We start from the raw sequence: 16,216 nt of genomic DNA, 5'->3' as shown, positions 1-16,216 counted from the left end.
ATACGCTGAGGGGTTATATCGCTGACATAATCTGCAAGAGCTCATTTTTGCATTTAGGAAGCAGAAGTCAAGCAGTGTGTGGCCACTAGATACTGCTCTGTGCTTTGCTCTGCCGCCTATACACTCCAGAGCAGATGCCTGCCTGCTTCACCTTAAAAAAACAGTATTTTAAACTAGTTGCAGTGCAGCCTGCTGCAAAATGACTTGATGGCAGTAAAATGGTCTGACTCAATTTTGATCTTGTCATATTGTTAAAATGCACAGCCCCAGGACTTGCATCTTTGATAATCCACTTGTACTGTACATCTTGACTCTAGCACTTCACAGCATACACTTTTTCATACACAATTTTCATTAACCCTTTGCTGGACTCTTGCTCTGGTCCAACAAGGATGTCATACTCACAAAGATGAAAGGGCTATTTTATGGATGACATTTTTACCTCCTGAGCCTCAATTTGTGGCTCCAATTCCTCTGCAAACACGATAGCTAGAAAATGTATTTTTTAAAGACACTCAAGATTCCTATAACTGTTGAAAGCTTGAAGAGAATTTACCAAATAAACAGACTGACTATAATCTTAATAAAAGTGGTAGCAGTAATTTGGAACCCAAAAGATGGAATGATCCAGAATTAAAAGATAACTGTGACACTTCAGCTTTGTTTCTTATGTCTAAACTAAAAAGTGAAGATGCAGCACCAAAGAGGAATTTTAACACATCTCTGTGCCTATCAGATCCCTTCTGCAGCACCAGAGGAACAATTTTGACACCTAATTTAATTGAACAGACAGTTCAATAAAATCTGCAATTGGTTTGAAGTCATTTTGGATTAAACCTCAGGTCGATAGCTCTTTATAGCTTACCGTGATTTTGGAACACACGAAACCTTGCAGAACAGGTTTTCTATTTGTCTGAGTTTCCTCATCTCTGTTCTCCACCTGTGATTAAGCAGATTTGCAGAGGTCCCAGAAAACACAATACTGACCCATTGTTGATCTTCTAAAGTCAGCAACATTTTAAATGGTGACTAGAACCTGAGGTTGAATTCGGGTGCCCCAAGCCCACTTTGAATCAGCTTTGACCTCAGTCCTAAGGAGCCCAAGTCCATTTGTATTCAGCATCCTTCTGCATCTCCACTGCCTCTACCTTGATTGCACAGAAATTTCTGTCATTCATTTTGATGGTCATTTTAGCTCTCTTTTTCTTCCACAGGAGTCAGACAGGCCTCAGCCTTTATTACATGGGTGAGAAGAAGAACAGGACCTAGCACTGTTTTAATCAACTCTACTGATCAGGCTGAAGCCATCATACATGCTGATGATTTGGTAGTGATTGGCTTTTTTAAGGTAAATTCAGTGGAGAACTCAAAAGGCTGGTTTCTGTTCCAACTTTGGGATATACTGCTTGCCATCACCACCAAATCCCACACATCCAAAAGAGGTAGAACTCACCTGAAAAACTCAGGTCCTCAGTTTTCTCTGCGTTTTTTTTTTTCTTTGTTTCTATCTACATTTTCACACTTCTAGATAAGCAGCCCAGGCAGAGATAAGAACATCTCACACCACAGCACTTTTCCTGAATAGGTCCCCAGGCCCAGAGACCTACCACTTTGAGTGCAGCTTCTGAGAGCATGATGCTACAGAAGTATTTGCACAGCCCTGGTCACAGCAGACTTTCCAATATCCTCAGAAGAGAAAGGGCTTCTGCCAAACCATCCCAAATTTGGTGGCTGGTGGGAAGAGGGCAGAACTATTTATCTACCTATCCTTACTTAACTCCATCCTTTTCTTTGGAGAGACTTAACCTATTGCTGGTGTGGGTTATACTGCTACTGGAGTCTCCAAATGCAAAAAGTTGTAAACCCTGCCCAGAGCTGTAACCGATCTAAAAATCTAGGGTTACCTGATCACTGCCTTTCTATTTAAACATGGTGTAAAATCATAGACATGAGTAGTTGCAGGGTGTTCTGATGAAGGAATGTTCCCTTCCTGCTAAGGTCTATAAAAAAGCAATAAGTATTGTCTAATATACTGGAGTGCCTTTCCTTCATCTTTCCATTTGATGATTTAAACACCTTCAGTGAAACTAAGGGGGGCAGAACACAGTTCCATGAATATCATGCTAACTGTGGATTTTAGCTCCTGCCAGCTAAGAAATCTGCATGGATAGGAAGTCAAAATATTACACTGTATATAATAAACTCATGTAGTCCTTTCACAAGCAAATTCCTACTAGTTTCCAGAGCTGAATAAGGTTCTTAGGATTTGGGGCTGAATGATACCAAACAATAGTCAAATAGTGCAAAATAAATTTCAGCTGTCAAGGCTCACAGACAGAAGTCAGTAAAATAGAAATATTTTTTTCCTGCTTTTTCAATGTGTCCTGGAAATCTTTAATACCTGAAACATTCAACCAAGGATTTTCTCTAACTAAAGAGAGTTCTATTCTGGTATTTCTCTGCCCAGTTAAAAGCAGTGTCTGGACTCATACCTGAACTGATAAGGTTCCAAATGTGCTGGCTACAGTGGATAGTCCAAGTTTTATGGATATGGAAAACAGGATTCATTACCAAAATGCCCCATAGTAACAGAACTGGTGAACACATACAGCATAATAGGACAAACTGAAAATGCCCAGAGTACCCAGAATTTTGCTTTGCAACAATCTGCTTGCAGTCGTTTATGAAGGAAGGCAGTTTTCCAGTGCTGGGCCAAATTGAGAAGCCCTTGCTATCACTGTGATGCTGGAGAGTTCCCTGAACCATGCTGATAGCAGACATCATCTGCAAATGTGTTTGACTGGACTTCGTGATTTCACTTGGGGGCTGAAATGACAACAGATGAGCATGAGGAGGGCATGTCAGAAATTTAATGGGTGGAAGCCAACAAAACAGTGTCCAAGTAAATAAAGAGCTGTATTTGGTCTTCTATTAGTCACAGATTGCTCACAAATATGAGTGCCAGGATGTGTTGGGAGGTCTCAGCATATAAATTACTATTCATCTAGCATGAAATAATTGTCTGATTAAATCAAATCCGGAAGCGCTGTTGCCTTTCATCATGCTTGTTTACTATTAGTTTGAGGGTGGACAGCACAGTGACTATTTGACAGATGTAGGAGTCAAGGTCCCTGCCTTGAAGAGCACTCAGTCAAAGCACTGAACACATCAGTCAGGTCCTCTTGCAAGCATAGCGCCCTCCTCTCTAATCCATCACATCCTGCCAACTGTGCAGACGAGCTGTGGTAGGAGAGCAGCTGTTGGCTGAAGTCTTTGCAGAGTGCGGAAATGCCAGGGGAGTGCAGGGCAGATAAAAGTAGCACAGAAAGGACATAGGGGGCCATACACCATTCGTATTGACCCAGCCCAGCCAACACTAGCTGGAAAGGTGAACGCATTAGTGGTGTCACAGCACGCCTAGGATCTCCCCTGTTGTGAAGATCTCCCCTTGCAGGTAATCGTGGCAAGCTATACCCACTTTACAATCATGTTCTCTCCTCTACCTCACAAGCCTTTAGGGGTGTGCCTCACCTGTAGCTCTCACTCCTACACATCCTAGCGGGACGCAAGACACAGTCTTGATAAATACTCTTTCTGGGACTAGGAACTTCACAATGACAGTGTGGAAGTTTTCTGTGAGACAGCAAGAGATGTGCCAGAGATGCCTTTCGGGATGACAGCCAGCAAGGACGTCTGTGTGAAATACGGCATCCAAAAGAACACTCTTGTTGTGTTTAAGAAGGTAGGAGTGCAAGCCTAGCAGGCAAGGTACAGGCAGTTTGGGAGTTTTTCAGGTTAAATAATTTCCTAGTTGAAATTCAAACAGCTTAATACAAAAAATACTGCATTTACAGACAAGCAGGAGGCAAACAGCAACCTTTGGACCACTGATCTTTCCAATCCAGCTGCCTACATTCAGGCTTGTAATTTATAGTTAAGGATCTGGATAAAATGGCTTTATTTTCCAACCCGTGTTCTAACCAACACGTGCTGCCAGGTTCAGTGAGTTTCGCAGATGTTCACGTATCTTTCTTTGTGTTGCTTTTGGCCATGAATGTTCTTTTCTTCCAATCCACAACAGAAGTGGCCAACAACAGGAACAAAACTACACAGAAGTAGCAACAACGTTTAAGCTATAAAGTAGTCAGACCAAGGACATCCTAAGTGAGCGCGTGTCACAGATAGTATGCATGGATATAGAAAAGATCTTTCAGTATGTTAAGATTACAGAGCAAATTAAAACTGTCAACTGTACCTTGGATTTTAGTTATAATCTTGTTCTGTAATCTAGCTTTGACATTTATTTTACAAGTTATGGAATTTCAGTTACTGAGGATCATAAAATAGCAAAGCTGAGAACAACACATTAGAATAAAGACAATATCTTTGCTCCTATGCTTGATAAGGCCAACAAACTCACAAACTTCACTATTTGTCCAAGGGAAAACCTGTGCATAATGAAGTGCTTGAAGCTGGCAGACAGAACAAACTGGATCTAACGAGGCTGATCAAAACCTTTACCTTGGATTTGGTCACTGAATATAATCTTGAGGTATGTGCACATTTCACTGCATTAACAAAAGCCACAGGGGAAAGACAGGAATCCATGCAGAAAGGGACCTAAGGACCTATTCTTCTCCTTAGTGTTTCAGAATTTTGTTTACTTGTTTGACTAGGCTATCCCTAAACACATCTAGAAACACCAGCAGAACCCAACAGGCAGCTCTTGGTCTAATCCAGGCCAAAGGATGTTTCCCCCTGGTAAGATGTTGTTTCTTAGAGGAGATGGGGAACAGCTGGCCAAACAGTGAACTTGCCTGAATATACAAACACCTCCGTTCCATGGAGCCAAGACAAAGCCCTGGGCTGCTTCTGCAGCAAAAGAGGTGGGGTGGGAGGTTGGAAGGTCCGTCCCTATCCTGGCTCCAACCCTTTCACTCCCATGCAACAACCAGGTCCTCTCGGCCAAGACAAGTAAGAAAGAAACCAGCAACAACTGCTGGTAGTGCAGACAGGAACAGAAAGACATGGAAATACCTGCTTGCCTGGGGGACACCCCATTGCCTCTAATAATGGGGTGAGGCATGAGAAAAAGGGCAGCTGTATGCAGGGAAAGAGACATAAGCTGCTGATGCCGCTCAGAAGTGAAGGAAATACCCCCACCAGGTCTAGCTCCTGCAGCTGCTGTAGCTGGGCCTCTTTGGGTAACACTGCTTTTTACTTTCAGCACATCTTTAGCTTTAATTCTTCAGTGTATGTTATAAAAGAGGTCAGATGATGACCATAACAGTCCCTTCTGACTGTAAAAATCTATGAATAATGATGAGGTTCTTCCTGGAACAGAGAAAACAGCAGCTGCTGATTTTTCTCACTATCGTCTTTAAAACAATGAAAAAAATCCAATGGTTATGGAAATGTTTGGGAACTGAGTCTTAAAAGTAAAATTTGCAATAGCAGAACTGAATGATACTGATACTCTGAGCCTCTGATTCACTGTTCTACTTACAAAGAGTGGAACAGATGTTGAATCTTTTGTTTCCCAGACATCTGTGAAGATTTTTGATGTCCCTGTTGAAAATCACATCCTGCTGTTCACCCCAACGAACTCAGAGACATTCAATGCAATTTATGAAAACTACAAGTCTGCTGCTGCGGAATTTAGAGGAAAGGTTTGTAATGCTGAATCCTGCTTTGCAAATACGAATGCCAAAAGATCAATGGAAAACCACTCACCAATGGTACTAGTAAAAGTACACAGTTGTCAGTCCATCTTCTAAGTCTACCAAACCATTTAAAAACAGTTTCAGTAACTTTTGCTTGGTTTTTTTTTTAAGGATACAAGCTGAAAAATAAACTTCACTTGAAAATGATTTTTTAAAACGCAAAGATCACACAAACCAACACTAATTCCACCTGTTCCCAATAAACCCGTTTCTGATTTTACAAATACAACTTTCTAGGAGCAACTTCCAACCAAAGATAGTTTTAGCAAGGTTCTGGCAATTTCAGCCACCACCAGGAAATGCCATGAGGATCGCAGATCTGAACCAAGAGCTGGAACCAGCTACAAAACCTGGGAAATATTGCAACACATCTGCATAGCCTTGCTTGCAGCACACGTTTGCATGTATATAAACAGGTATAGGTAGTCATACACAGAAATATTTCAGTTTCCCATTGTCAATCACTGTGGTGCTACTCCTGCTCCAAATACGTGAGACACTGAAGAATGGTGAGTCACCATCTAATAAATTATCACACATGAGTATTGGTAAAGACATACGGATTACAGGTGTTTCAGCTCTTTTGCCCACGTAAGATTTATTAGGAAGAGCATTAAGAGTTTTGAGAGGTAATTTAGAAGTGTTAGTGAACTAGACGAAAGCAAACCACCGTAAAAGGACAGAGGGAAAAGCTCCATTCCTTCTGGCTGCTTTAGCATTTGTTATTAACTAGGATCAAGGTATGATAAGGTCCACAGAGCTGCTGGTTGTTGGACTGAGACCAAAAAATGGTTCTACACAATCCTTTGCATTTAAGTTTACATCCTAACCCACTGCCAAGTTCCATGGTCCTTTCCTCTGAAACAGTTAAACCAAAGCTGGAAACCAGATGCCTATCTCTCTCTTTATTATCAGATAATGTTTGTCTTGGTGGATACTAATGAAACAAGGAATGGACGAGTTTTTGAGTACTTTCGCATCAGGGAGGTTGACGTTCCCGCTGTGAGAATCCTAAATCTGACAAGCGACGCAAAGTACAAAATGCCTGCAGATGAGGTGACTGTGGAGAACCTAAAAGAATTTTGCCAGAGCTACCTAAACGGAAAAGCAAAGGTATGTCCATTACTAATGAGATGCACCTCTACGACACCAGCTAAAACACTAACAAATTTGCAGAACATACCTTTTTAAATTAGAACAGTGTGCTGTTTCAGATCATCAGTTTATTAATTGACTCTCACTCCAATTCATTCATCTACAGTCGTTGACAGAGAATTCCTCTGTATGTAACAACTGAGGTAGACTACGAAGTTTTCTAGTCTTCCTACATAAAACTGGATAAATCACTTACAGACCAGTATTGTAGTTGATTTCAGCTGATGTATTTTAGTGGTTTAAAAACTTCCTAGGTCTCAAATTTTCCAATATTGGAAATATTAATGGAGACTTTTCACTCCCTTAGTTGGGAGCGATGCAAACAATAATTGCAATGGATTTTGAGGTTACAGAGAAGTCCAGTAAATACAAAATTGACAGTTTCAGAGTGGAGTAAGATTTGGTATTTGTTGTAAACGAGTTTAGCACAGTGAATTTTTTACAGGGGGGATCATTCCCAATGGTAAATACAATATTTGTTGTCATAATGAGGCATCATTCTCAACACTCATGAAAAATAGATTAAAATGTTTTGCTTGTGCAGTGCTGATTTACTTATTCAGGGGGATTTACTTTTGTTTCCATCACGAGGAGAAAAGATTAAATAGTCAGTCTGACAGCAGGCAGAACTAAGAAGATTTGAGCAGATCCCGATTTCAATGTTGGAACGAGGCAGAAGGACAGAAGAGGTGGGGATGTCTCCTCTTCTCCACCAAGATCTGCTTGAGTGGCACACTCCCCACCAGGGAACAGCTTCCATGGGGAATGTGTGCCTTTCTACTACTACACTGTGGCGTACAAGAAAATAAATTGGCAGTTAATATACTGTAAATTGTAGGAGTCGTGTGGGGACTATGATTGGTGGTGAAGGCAAAGATTTAAGCAGCAATGCACACTTTGTGTGTTTTACATCACTTTTGAGAGCCCACAGTAGGTAAGTTTTTCAGTAGTCTAGCTTCCGAAGATTGGGCAACAAGAATTCAGGACAACTGCATACAAATGTGTTCCAAAGTGTAATTTTCAGACCATCTACTATTGAGTCTGTATTGAAGTGAGGGACAAGTAATTCTGACTACCAACTATGCAGGCATGCAAGACCCCAGCTCCTCGCTGAAGGGAGAGAAGGTGCAGACTGGCTAAAATGTAGAGATACAAAAAATAACAGAGTAATAGTGCACATTAGGTAGAGAAACATCCCATCAGTCTCAGAGCTGGAGTACAGTTTCTCAATGCTCCCTGCACTTTCACAGCAGTGTTTCTGTTTCTGCTTAGCTACATCTTTCTAGTGAAGAAATTCCAGAGGACTGGGACAAGAGGCCTGTCAAAGTGCTTGTTGGGAAGAATTTCAACCGGGTTGTCTTCAATAAGACCATGACTGTGTTTGTTATGTTTTGTAAGTGTTATTGTTGTATTCAGATTCTAAGTTGCTTTAACATGATCAATCAGAAGTGAAAAACAAAAGCTCATGCTTATATACCAACCTAATACGTGCACTTTACAGAAGCCAAACTAAATGAATTTTTGTTATCTGATGAAAGCATTGAAGAAAAATTTGTGTCAAATCTAAGGAAACACTGTGATACCTTTGCTGACTTAGGGTTGCACTGAATAACACTGGATCCCTTAAGTAAACATTTGTCAAGGCCATATCAGATCTGTGTTGAAAGACAAAATGACACTAGAACGTCATGTTGTACAGTGGAACATTACAGCATGCTGTACAGTATGAGTCAGGCTGTCTTCCAAGGACAGAGGGAGAGTTAAGTGAGGTTGTCTGGTTATAATGCTCTCAGATTAAATCCCAGAGAGAAGCTGTGGCTTAGCAAATCGTAACTCCTTTTTCCCTCCTCTGTCTGCAAGGGAAGTGGCTTTCCTGCTTGACTCTACCCAGGAAGAAACCACTGCCCTATCCCTGTACCAGCCAGCAGGGATTAGTTTGTGCCTTAGTTACTTCAGTAGAGCAAACATGCAGCATTAACACAGATAACTAGCTGTACTGCCCTGAATTCCAGAAATTCTTAAAGGTAGCATATTCCTGCAATCCTCCTTGTTGGCTGCAGCCATTTCATTCGTGCAAGTCATTTTTACATTTCAGTGTCATGAACAAACTGATCTAAGCAGGAGGTGAACCAAGTGCTGTGGAAATTAAAGGCTGGTAAATGGGATATAGTGTATTCAGGAAAGTGTCCCAGAAATTGTAATTCCATCTAAACTGAGTGTGAGCATTGTTCTTATGACTGAAGGATTGCAACCATGCTGTATGCTTTTTAATGGGATACTGGTGGTGTAGTGTAACTGCCGAGAACTGGGTTTTCAGCCGTTTGCCCTTCTGCTAACCTGCTTGAGTGCAGTGCTCAGAGTCAAAACACCACCATACCTCAAACTTATCCTTTTAGTGTAAATATAGCATAGTTTATGAACACAGTTAATTTTAGTACACAGAAAGCATTTTGTGCTTCTGGCAAGTATTTCACCATGGGAAAGATGCAAGACTGACTTGGGTCGCGCTGGTTACCTGGCACACCTCTCCAGCAAAGTCTTATGACAAGCGTGTATTTGTTATAGTCACAAAAGGCTAAAGACAGCTAAAGCAGCACTGCTATCAGAAATGCATTAGGGAATAGCTAGTCATCACTAAATAAAAACTCATGAAATTCATGAAGGGTGTATGGTTTCAAGTAGAGACTGACCACAAGTGAAATCCAAAACCCTGTTTACTTTAAGGGCTAAATGGGTCCCAGTGATTGCACCAGCACATGCTCTTCTGCCAGACTGTATTCTACTTTTATTTTTAAATTTGCAGATGCCCCTTGGTCCTATGACTGCAGAAAACTCCTGCCAATCTGGGATAAGCTAGGAGAGCAATATGAAAATCACAAAGACATAATCATTGCGAAGATAGATGTCACAGCAAATGACATCCTGTCTGTTGCATTAGATCGCTATCCGTTTTTCAGACTCTTTCCTGCTGGACCAGATTACCAGGTGAGAAGCTGTCAGGGAAGAATGTGGAGACACACCAAGGGGGGGGGGGGGGGGGGGGTGTTTGGGTGAGTGTGTGTTTGCATGTGCGGATGTCACAGTGAGAAAGGAGTCCTTTAAGCATGAAGGCTTTGGTCTTTATCTACTCAACATCAGATTCATTGCCATCAAGAACATATATTAGAGGAGAAAGCCTTCTATCATCTTCTCTTATGTGTGAGGCTGTGGCAAGAGCCCATGTATCATTTACTGACTTGGACCTACAAGTCATTACAGCCTTACATTCTGCTGTTTAACAACCTCCAATCTGCCTGTTGGGTTCTAGCAACAGTCCTCCTACAGATACCCCTAATCATTGCAGTGCCTTTTTCACTTCAAAGTGAAGCGATGTACTGTCACAGAACTACCCTCTGCCAGTTGTTTCTGAAGCAGGTATGACTATAGCCTCTAAAATGCTAGTACTACTCTTGTTATATCCTCTACGTTTTCACAAAACCCAAATCCCCAAACTTTCTTCTATACACTTATGCCAGTAATTTCACTTCCTTGCAGCATCACAGCCTCACCTGGGAATAAATATTTGTTGTCAAGACAAATGATCTCTACAATATGCTACCTAATGCATCAGCTATGTTAAACAATAATCAGAAAATGCTGCTGAAAGGGGAAGCAAAGAACAATATTAAATAGTTACATTCCTCAATCTACGTAGATGATCTAATTAAAAAGAAAATATCTCCAAAGAAAAAAAATTCTAAGACGTTATAATTAAGACATTACTAAGCTTTTCATTTTTATTCTTAGTTCTAAACTTAAATTAAATTCTAAGACATTTGCCCATGTCCTCATTTAATCTTTAAGGGAGAGATTTTCCTCTTGGATGTGCATGCACAGCTTCTAATGAATTGAACTGCAGTCCTGCACACTCGTACCGTGTTTAGTCTTTATGCGGAAAAGCAGAAACCCATTAAATGCTCATAATAAATGTCAGTTTGTCAAAAAATATCAGTAACAACTTTCATTAACTATTTAGGGATTGTTTCATACTTATTAATACCCTGAAATTAAAGAGTATTTGAAATCTCAAGTTTTTCCTTGTGCACCATGTTTCTCTCAACTTCAGAGACTTTAACTTGTACTTGACTACCAGAGCAAGTGCCCTGTAGATGTCTGTAGTCACGCAGACCCAAGTTTTCTGGCCTTCTTTCTTACGGCACTATACAGACAACAGGCCACAGACATCTTTACTTACTACAAACAATCATAAACAATTCAAGACACACTCAAACTGTTAATATAGTCACTGCAACAGCTCTCAGTCATTTCCTACCCAACCTGCAGTTATACTGGGAATTCTCCCACATATACATGTCCTTTTCTAGAAGTTAACCAAAGTCAGAGCACAGGATACAAATGTAATCTCACAACGCGCCAAGGCTCAGAGTATCTACTGTGCTTTTCACTGTATAAGCACTGCTCCAAAATTATGAACCCTACTCTCTTATTCTGACCGTGAAAAGAGCAATAGAAGGGGCTTGGAGCTGAAGAGAAACTGGTATGTTCAGAATGAAGAAAAAGAGGAACAGGAAATGTATACAGTCCAACAACAACACCTGATGCAACCTTGATTTCACACAGACATATTTTCTAGCTTTTAGTATTTTGCTGGTGTTAAAAACACTAACACATGAGCTTTCCAATTACCTCTACCGATCCTTCACATTGTTTTAGGACTAAGGATGAATTGAACCCTATCGCACAAGCAGTAGGAACTCTAAAGATGAAATAACTATCATAAAGAAGACTCTAGAAAGCACATCAAAATGCACATAAAGAAGTCTGAACCCGCTCCTGATAAATGAAGGGAAATGTGGCTAACACAACCCAAAGTTGTTTTCTAGAACTGGGTTATCGTGTTCTCTGGCCACCACAGACATCCTTACACCTCTATAAAGTCAAAGCCATGGGAAGAACACATTACTATGCAGTCCTAAGCACTCTCATCTGATGAGATCATATTAGATACTACCCTCCTCCAAACAGAAGTATCTGCTAGGTCTCCAGGCTATAAACTGTCTACTTCCCAGTGGACTGTCACTCTTTAGTCTTTAAGAACAGTTTCAGCTTTTCCTGAAGTTAATGACAAATCACCCTCTTACTTTCAGTGGATGCAAAACTAGAGGCATGACGTTTTTAAATCAGGAGCCACTTCAGGTTAACTGGAGCTGGATAAGCTAAGAGACCTAGATCTATAGCTGGGCATTTAAGTGTGTGTCCAGTTTACCAAAGCACCAACTGAGTGTTTCTGTGCTGGGGTACAGTTATAGTCAGAGCTGAAGGAACAAGAGAGAATCTGATGAATTACATGGAAGAGGGGAGTGACCAGGTATCATCTGAGCTCCATCTGTGAAGCTGCTGAGCAACTCATCTGCTGTGTCATCCACTCCAAATTTAAGAGAAAAACATGCTGTCTTTCAGACGGATTTTAAGATGATTCTATTTGTTTCTATGGATTAAGTGAGAAAAATAACATTTACATACTCTCATGCACTGACTACTCTAATGAGAAGCGTTGACACATATCCTCAGTAACCAGTGCAGGGATCAGCTGCTTCTCTGACTTTACAGATCTTCAGGCTCTGAAAAATTGCTGTTCCAGCCATCATCAGAGGCAATAAATATCAAGACTAATCTGAGAATATTAATCGCTTCTGGAGGAATCAAATAATCTTTCTTAAGAAACTGCTTGCAAACATTAAAGAAAAAAATTCAAGGTTGACACACTTTTTATTACAATAACTTACTGAACGGAAATATCAAACCTGTGTATACTTTTAGTGAATTCACCAGAGAATGGAGGTGTTTTGTTTACAGTCCTTTGAACTCAAACACAGCATTATTGGTCTCAGTGGGAGTAAGTCAGCTTAACCCAAGTGAGAATAGCCATCTGTCTATTTCTAAATATACTCAAGTAATAGCAACCAATTCCCAATGTCACGCACAAGAGCTTCTACAAATTTTTGTTAAAAGACTTGTGCAAGATCATTTTATACCTCCAGAGAGCCATTTCGGGGGGGTGGGGGGAGAGAAGCAGGGGGAATCTTTAAAATACAGTATGGTGCCTAGTCCTACTCAGAGAATTTTAAAGTTCTAAACTGAAAGTGCTTCTTCCATTAAACTTCCTCAGAAGAAAATCCTCAGTAAACCCTTAATTTAAGGTGAAGTATAAGAAAATTAATGTCACTGCTCATCTTCCTCCTGTTCGGACTGAACATTCAAGCTGTGCAACAGCTGGTGCTTCTGGATTGTGTGTATTTCAAAACTTTTTCAGAATTTGAATTTCCATCAAAATCTTTAGACAGCTTTGAATATCATGGCTGGACACTTCAAAGACTCTGCTCTTCAAAATATCTTGCAAATGTTTATTGTTAAACACAGAAAAGACACTGATGTCAGTAGTTGGCAGGATCCCAGACCGGTATACAATAATGGTTACGGTTTTTATACAAATCCTTTTCTTCTTAGGGATATACATCTATTTCTTCTTTACACTTGAGTTTCAGATGACGTTGGAACCTGCTGTGCCTCTGCCCTTGTTTCTTAACTGAGCACAAAAGTCTAGAGTTTGTTGAGTCTAAAGAACTGAAATCCTCCAGGTGATTAAGCTGTTATTTCCAGCATTTTGTGTATAGAGTTAAATACTTAACCTTAAAACTCTTTTCAGGAGGTGGCCTATGCTGGGGAGCATACCTTGCAGGCATTTTCTGAATTCTTAGAAGAACAAAGCAAGACAAAAGCAGAACCAGGAGAGAAGGTAGGCATTTGATCCAGACACTGACTGATCTGCTGTGCAATTCAAGGCACGTTCACCTTGAATAGGCATACCTGAATGGGCTTTACCATAGCCACGTGTATGGGCTTCAGCCACTGCTCATGTCAAAGCTTGGGTGGTTCTTGCCAGCTCTTAGCTGGTTTCAAGCTGACTAGCTTGGCACAACCATGCTAGCTGCAGTCATATACCACTGCCTGGCAGGCACACGCCCACTCACATCCTTGTTTTCATCACACAAAAACCTCTTCTCCCACTGCTCATGTTATCACTGAGTCACTGCATTGGCACTCTGGTGGTAGTAAGTACTGCATGGCAGAAAGGAAATTACACCTGGACAGGTGTAAGCAAAACTTTGTCAGGATTTTAGCTGGAAAAAATAAGCCCCAGCTAAGTTAGTTTCAGTTATACCTGGAGCAGTTCAAGTATCCATCGCCCACCTCATCCTGCTACATTTAGTGTGGCTTATCTTCTTCCTAAAGCAAGGACACAACTGAGAGCAGACATTGTCCCCTCTCTTGGCAATCTGGTTATGATTATTGTTCAATTCTTCAACCCTTTCTACTCCACTGTAAATCAGACGAGATAAGCATTAGCTGTCCCAGATCAGCCTGTTATTTAATAATTCCAGACACCTCACTACAAAAAGACATACTGTAAGTGAATATGATCAAACTCCATACAGACAGCTCCAAGCAACAGAAAAAAAAGGTCACAGAGATGGAGACACTGTCCACCCAATATAAGAATCATGGGCCCATTCTGCCTGGAAGCAAAGTAGATCCACAGGGTAGCAATAGTTGTCATTAACACTCTTTTCAACTAGTAGGGAAACTGCCTGCGGGTGGATAAACAGTTTGAGTTTTCAGACTTATTTCCACCAGAGGCTTTGATTTGCTCCTGAATTCGCTGCTCAGATAGGTGGTTACAGACAGAGAGAGATGACTAAACTAGTAGCTGGACACCACAAGTCTGCAGTGAAGGATCAGACAACCAGCTTTGCCCAGTCACTGCACATGTCTGTTTTCCAATACTCAAAGCCTACACTTGGCGTCTGCCTCTGTTGCATGTTCTTTAGTGATGTGTTTGAAGCAGATCTGTTGAGTTCTACACACAGTCTTTTACACACAATGTGAGAGCTGTGTATATTATCTCTTCTTCATGCTTTATTTCACATTAAAGAATAAGTAAAAAAGCCAGTTTTGGAAACTTCATTCAAAAACATGTTCTGTATAGCAAAAGGGGTAAGTAATTGGCATATTCTTATCTGTTCACATTCTCCGTCCTTACCTGACATCCACCAAATTTTCCCAGAAGACTGCAGTATTGGACCATTTGCAGTACAGCGCTTGATGTGAAGTCCCCTGTTGGAATAACTTCATCCTCACCTCAGGACATTCACAAACACACAAACAAGATAAATAAGAAGATAGTTTCTTTTGAGATTGCCTAGGAAAGACTGTCTTATGCTTGTCAGCTTACCAAACACAGTTTTCAAAGTTCTTATTAAACCTTCACAGAAAGCCTCATCTAAGCTTTGCCATAAACCAGCGTTTGGAAACAAAACACATTTTAGCAACAGCTGCTCTACTTCTGACCTCATTAACAAGCCCTTAAGTTCCTTTGTTGAAAAGATGAAAATCTGCATTTCATATAATCTTAAAATTTTGGGGGGAAATAAAGAATTACTAGAACAATTCTCTTTGTGAATGTCAGTAATAAGCAGCCTTCCTCTCACATTTCCTTTTTTAAAAGGATCCTTCAGGAGGAATCAAAGAGGATCTCAGCCAAAAAGAGACTGTTATAACAGAGAAAGAAGAACTTTAATAGTACAAAGAAAGAGCAAAATTCTGAGGATTGTGGAGGATCCTTCCTGGAAAGAACTTGCTGGAAGAATGAATCATCTCAAGTGAACACAGAGCTGGATCAAAAAATAAAAGTAAAGAATTCGGTATCAATGGCTTATTACGTGTGACCTCTCTTCTGAATCCAATTTAACTCCTAGTTTTACTGGGATCATTTGTCATGGGTTCTTAAAATATTGTCAATTTTGCTTAAGTAATGCCTTTATTATCAACAAAACTCCCATTTAGAAAAGTATATGTGCCATGGCAAACGGATCAAGATATAAAATTATTCTTTCCTAACAAAATTTGCAACAGGTTTGCAACCAGTTGCTCTTCAATTTACCCAAGACAAACCTATTGTTTTCAAAGGAGATTAACTGCTCCCAGATGGATAGTAGTAACATTGCAAAGAGCATTTCTATAGTGATCTTCAAAAGTAATTGAAGCTAAGGGCTACACCCAAAGGGGCACCAAGGGGCAGTTTAGGATTTTTTTCTTATCAAGCGGTAGAAAACGCAAAAATCAAGATCTAATTTAATTCCAGTAAGAAAAATATTATACCTAATACACAAAGTCACAGATATGATTTGCATTTTAGTTTATGTTATGTCCCCTAACTACCCCACACATGTTATAAAAGTGCAGCTGGTAAAACTGCTAGACAATAGTAATTTCTTCCT

At 40.4% G+C, this 16,216-nt stretch overlaps 1 protein-coding gene across 1 annotated transcript in view; it reads left to right on the top strand.

Annotated features, from left to right (window-relative positions):
* The window catches only part of PDILT (protein disulfide isomerase like, testis expressed), a gene marked incomplete at both ends in the record, with an annotated part of 28,165 nt that extends 12,649 nt beyond the window's left edge, over nucleotides 1–15,516 (top strand). The window contains 9 exons of the mRNA XM_082490469.1: nucleotides 1,215–1,348; nucleotides 3,605–3,742; nucleotides 4,442–4,552; nucleotides 5,544–5,669; nucleotides 6,639–6,836; nucleotides 8,151–8,271; nucleotides 9,682–9,863; nucleotides 13,585–13,674; nucleotides 15,445–15,516. Of these exons, the coding sequence (XP_082346595.1) occupies nucleotides 1,215–1,348; nucleotides 3,605–3,742; nucleotides 4,442–4,552; nucleotides 5,544–5,669; nucleotides 6,639–6,836; nucleotides 8,151–8,271; nucleotides 9,682–9,863; nucleotides 13,585–13,674; nucleotides 15,445–15,516 (1,172 nt within the window). The remainder of the gene's footprint in view (nucleotides 1–1,214; nucleotides 1,349–3,604; nucleotides 3,743–4,441; nucleotides 4,553–5,543; nucleotides 5,670–6,638; nucleotides 6,837–8,150; nucleotides 8,272–9,681; nucleotides 9,864–13,584; nucleotides 13,675–15,444) is intronic.
* Nucleotides 15,517–16,216: the final 700 nt, after the last annotated feature.

Source organism: Vanellus vanellus (genome assembly GCF_965231255.1).
Source record: "Vanellus vanellus genome assembly, chromosome: 14".
Classification (NCBI taxonomy): domain Eukaryota; kingdom Metazoa; phylum Chordata; class Aves; order Charadriiformes; family Charadriidae; genus Vanellus; species Vanellus vanellus.
This window is presented reverse-complemented; position numbering and strand designations above follow the sequence as displayed.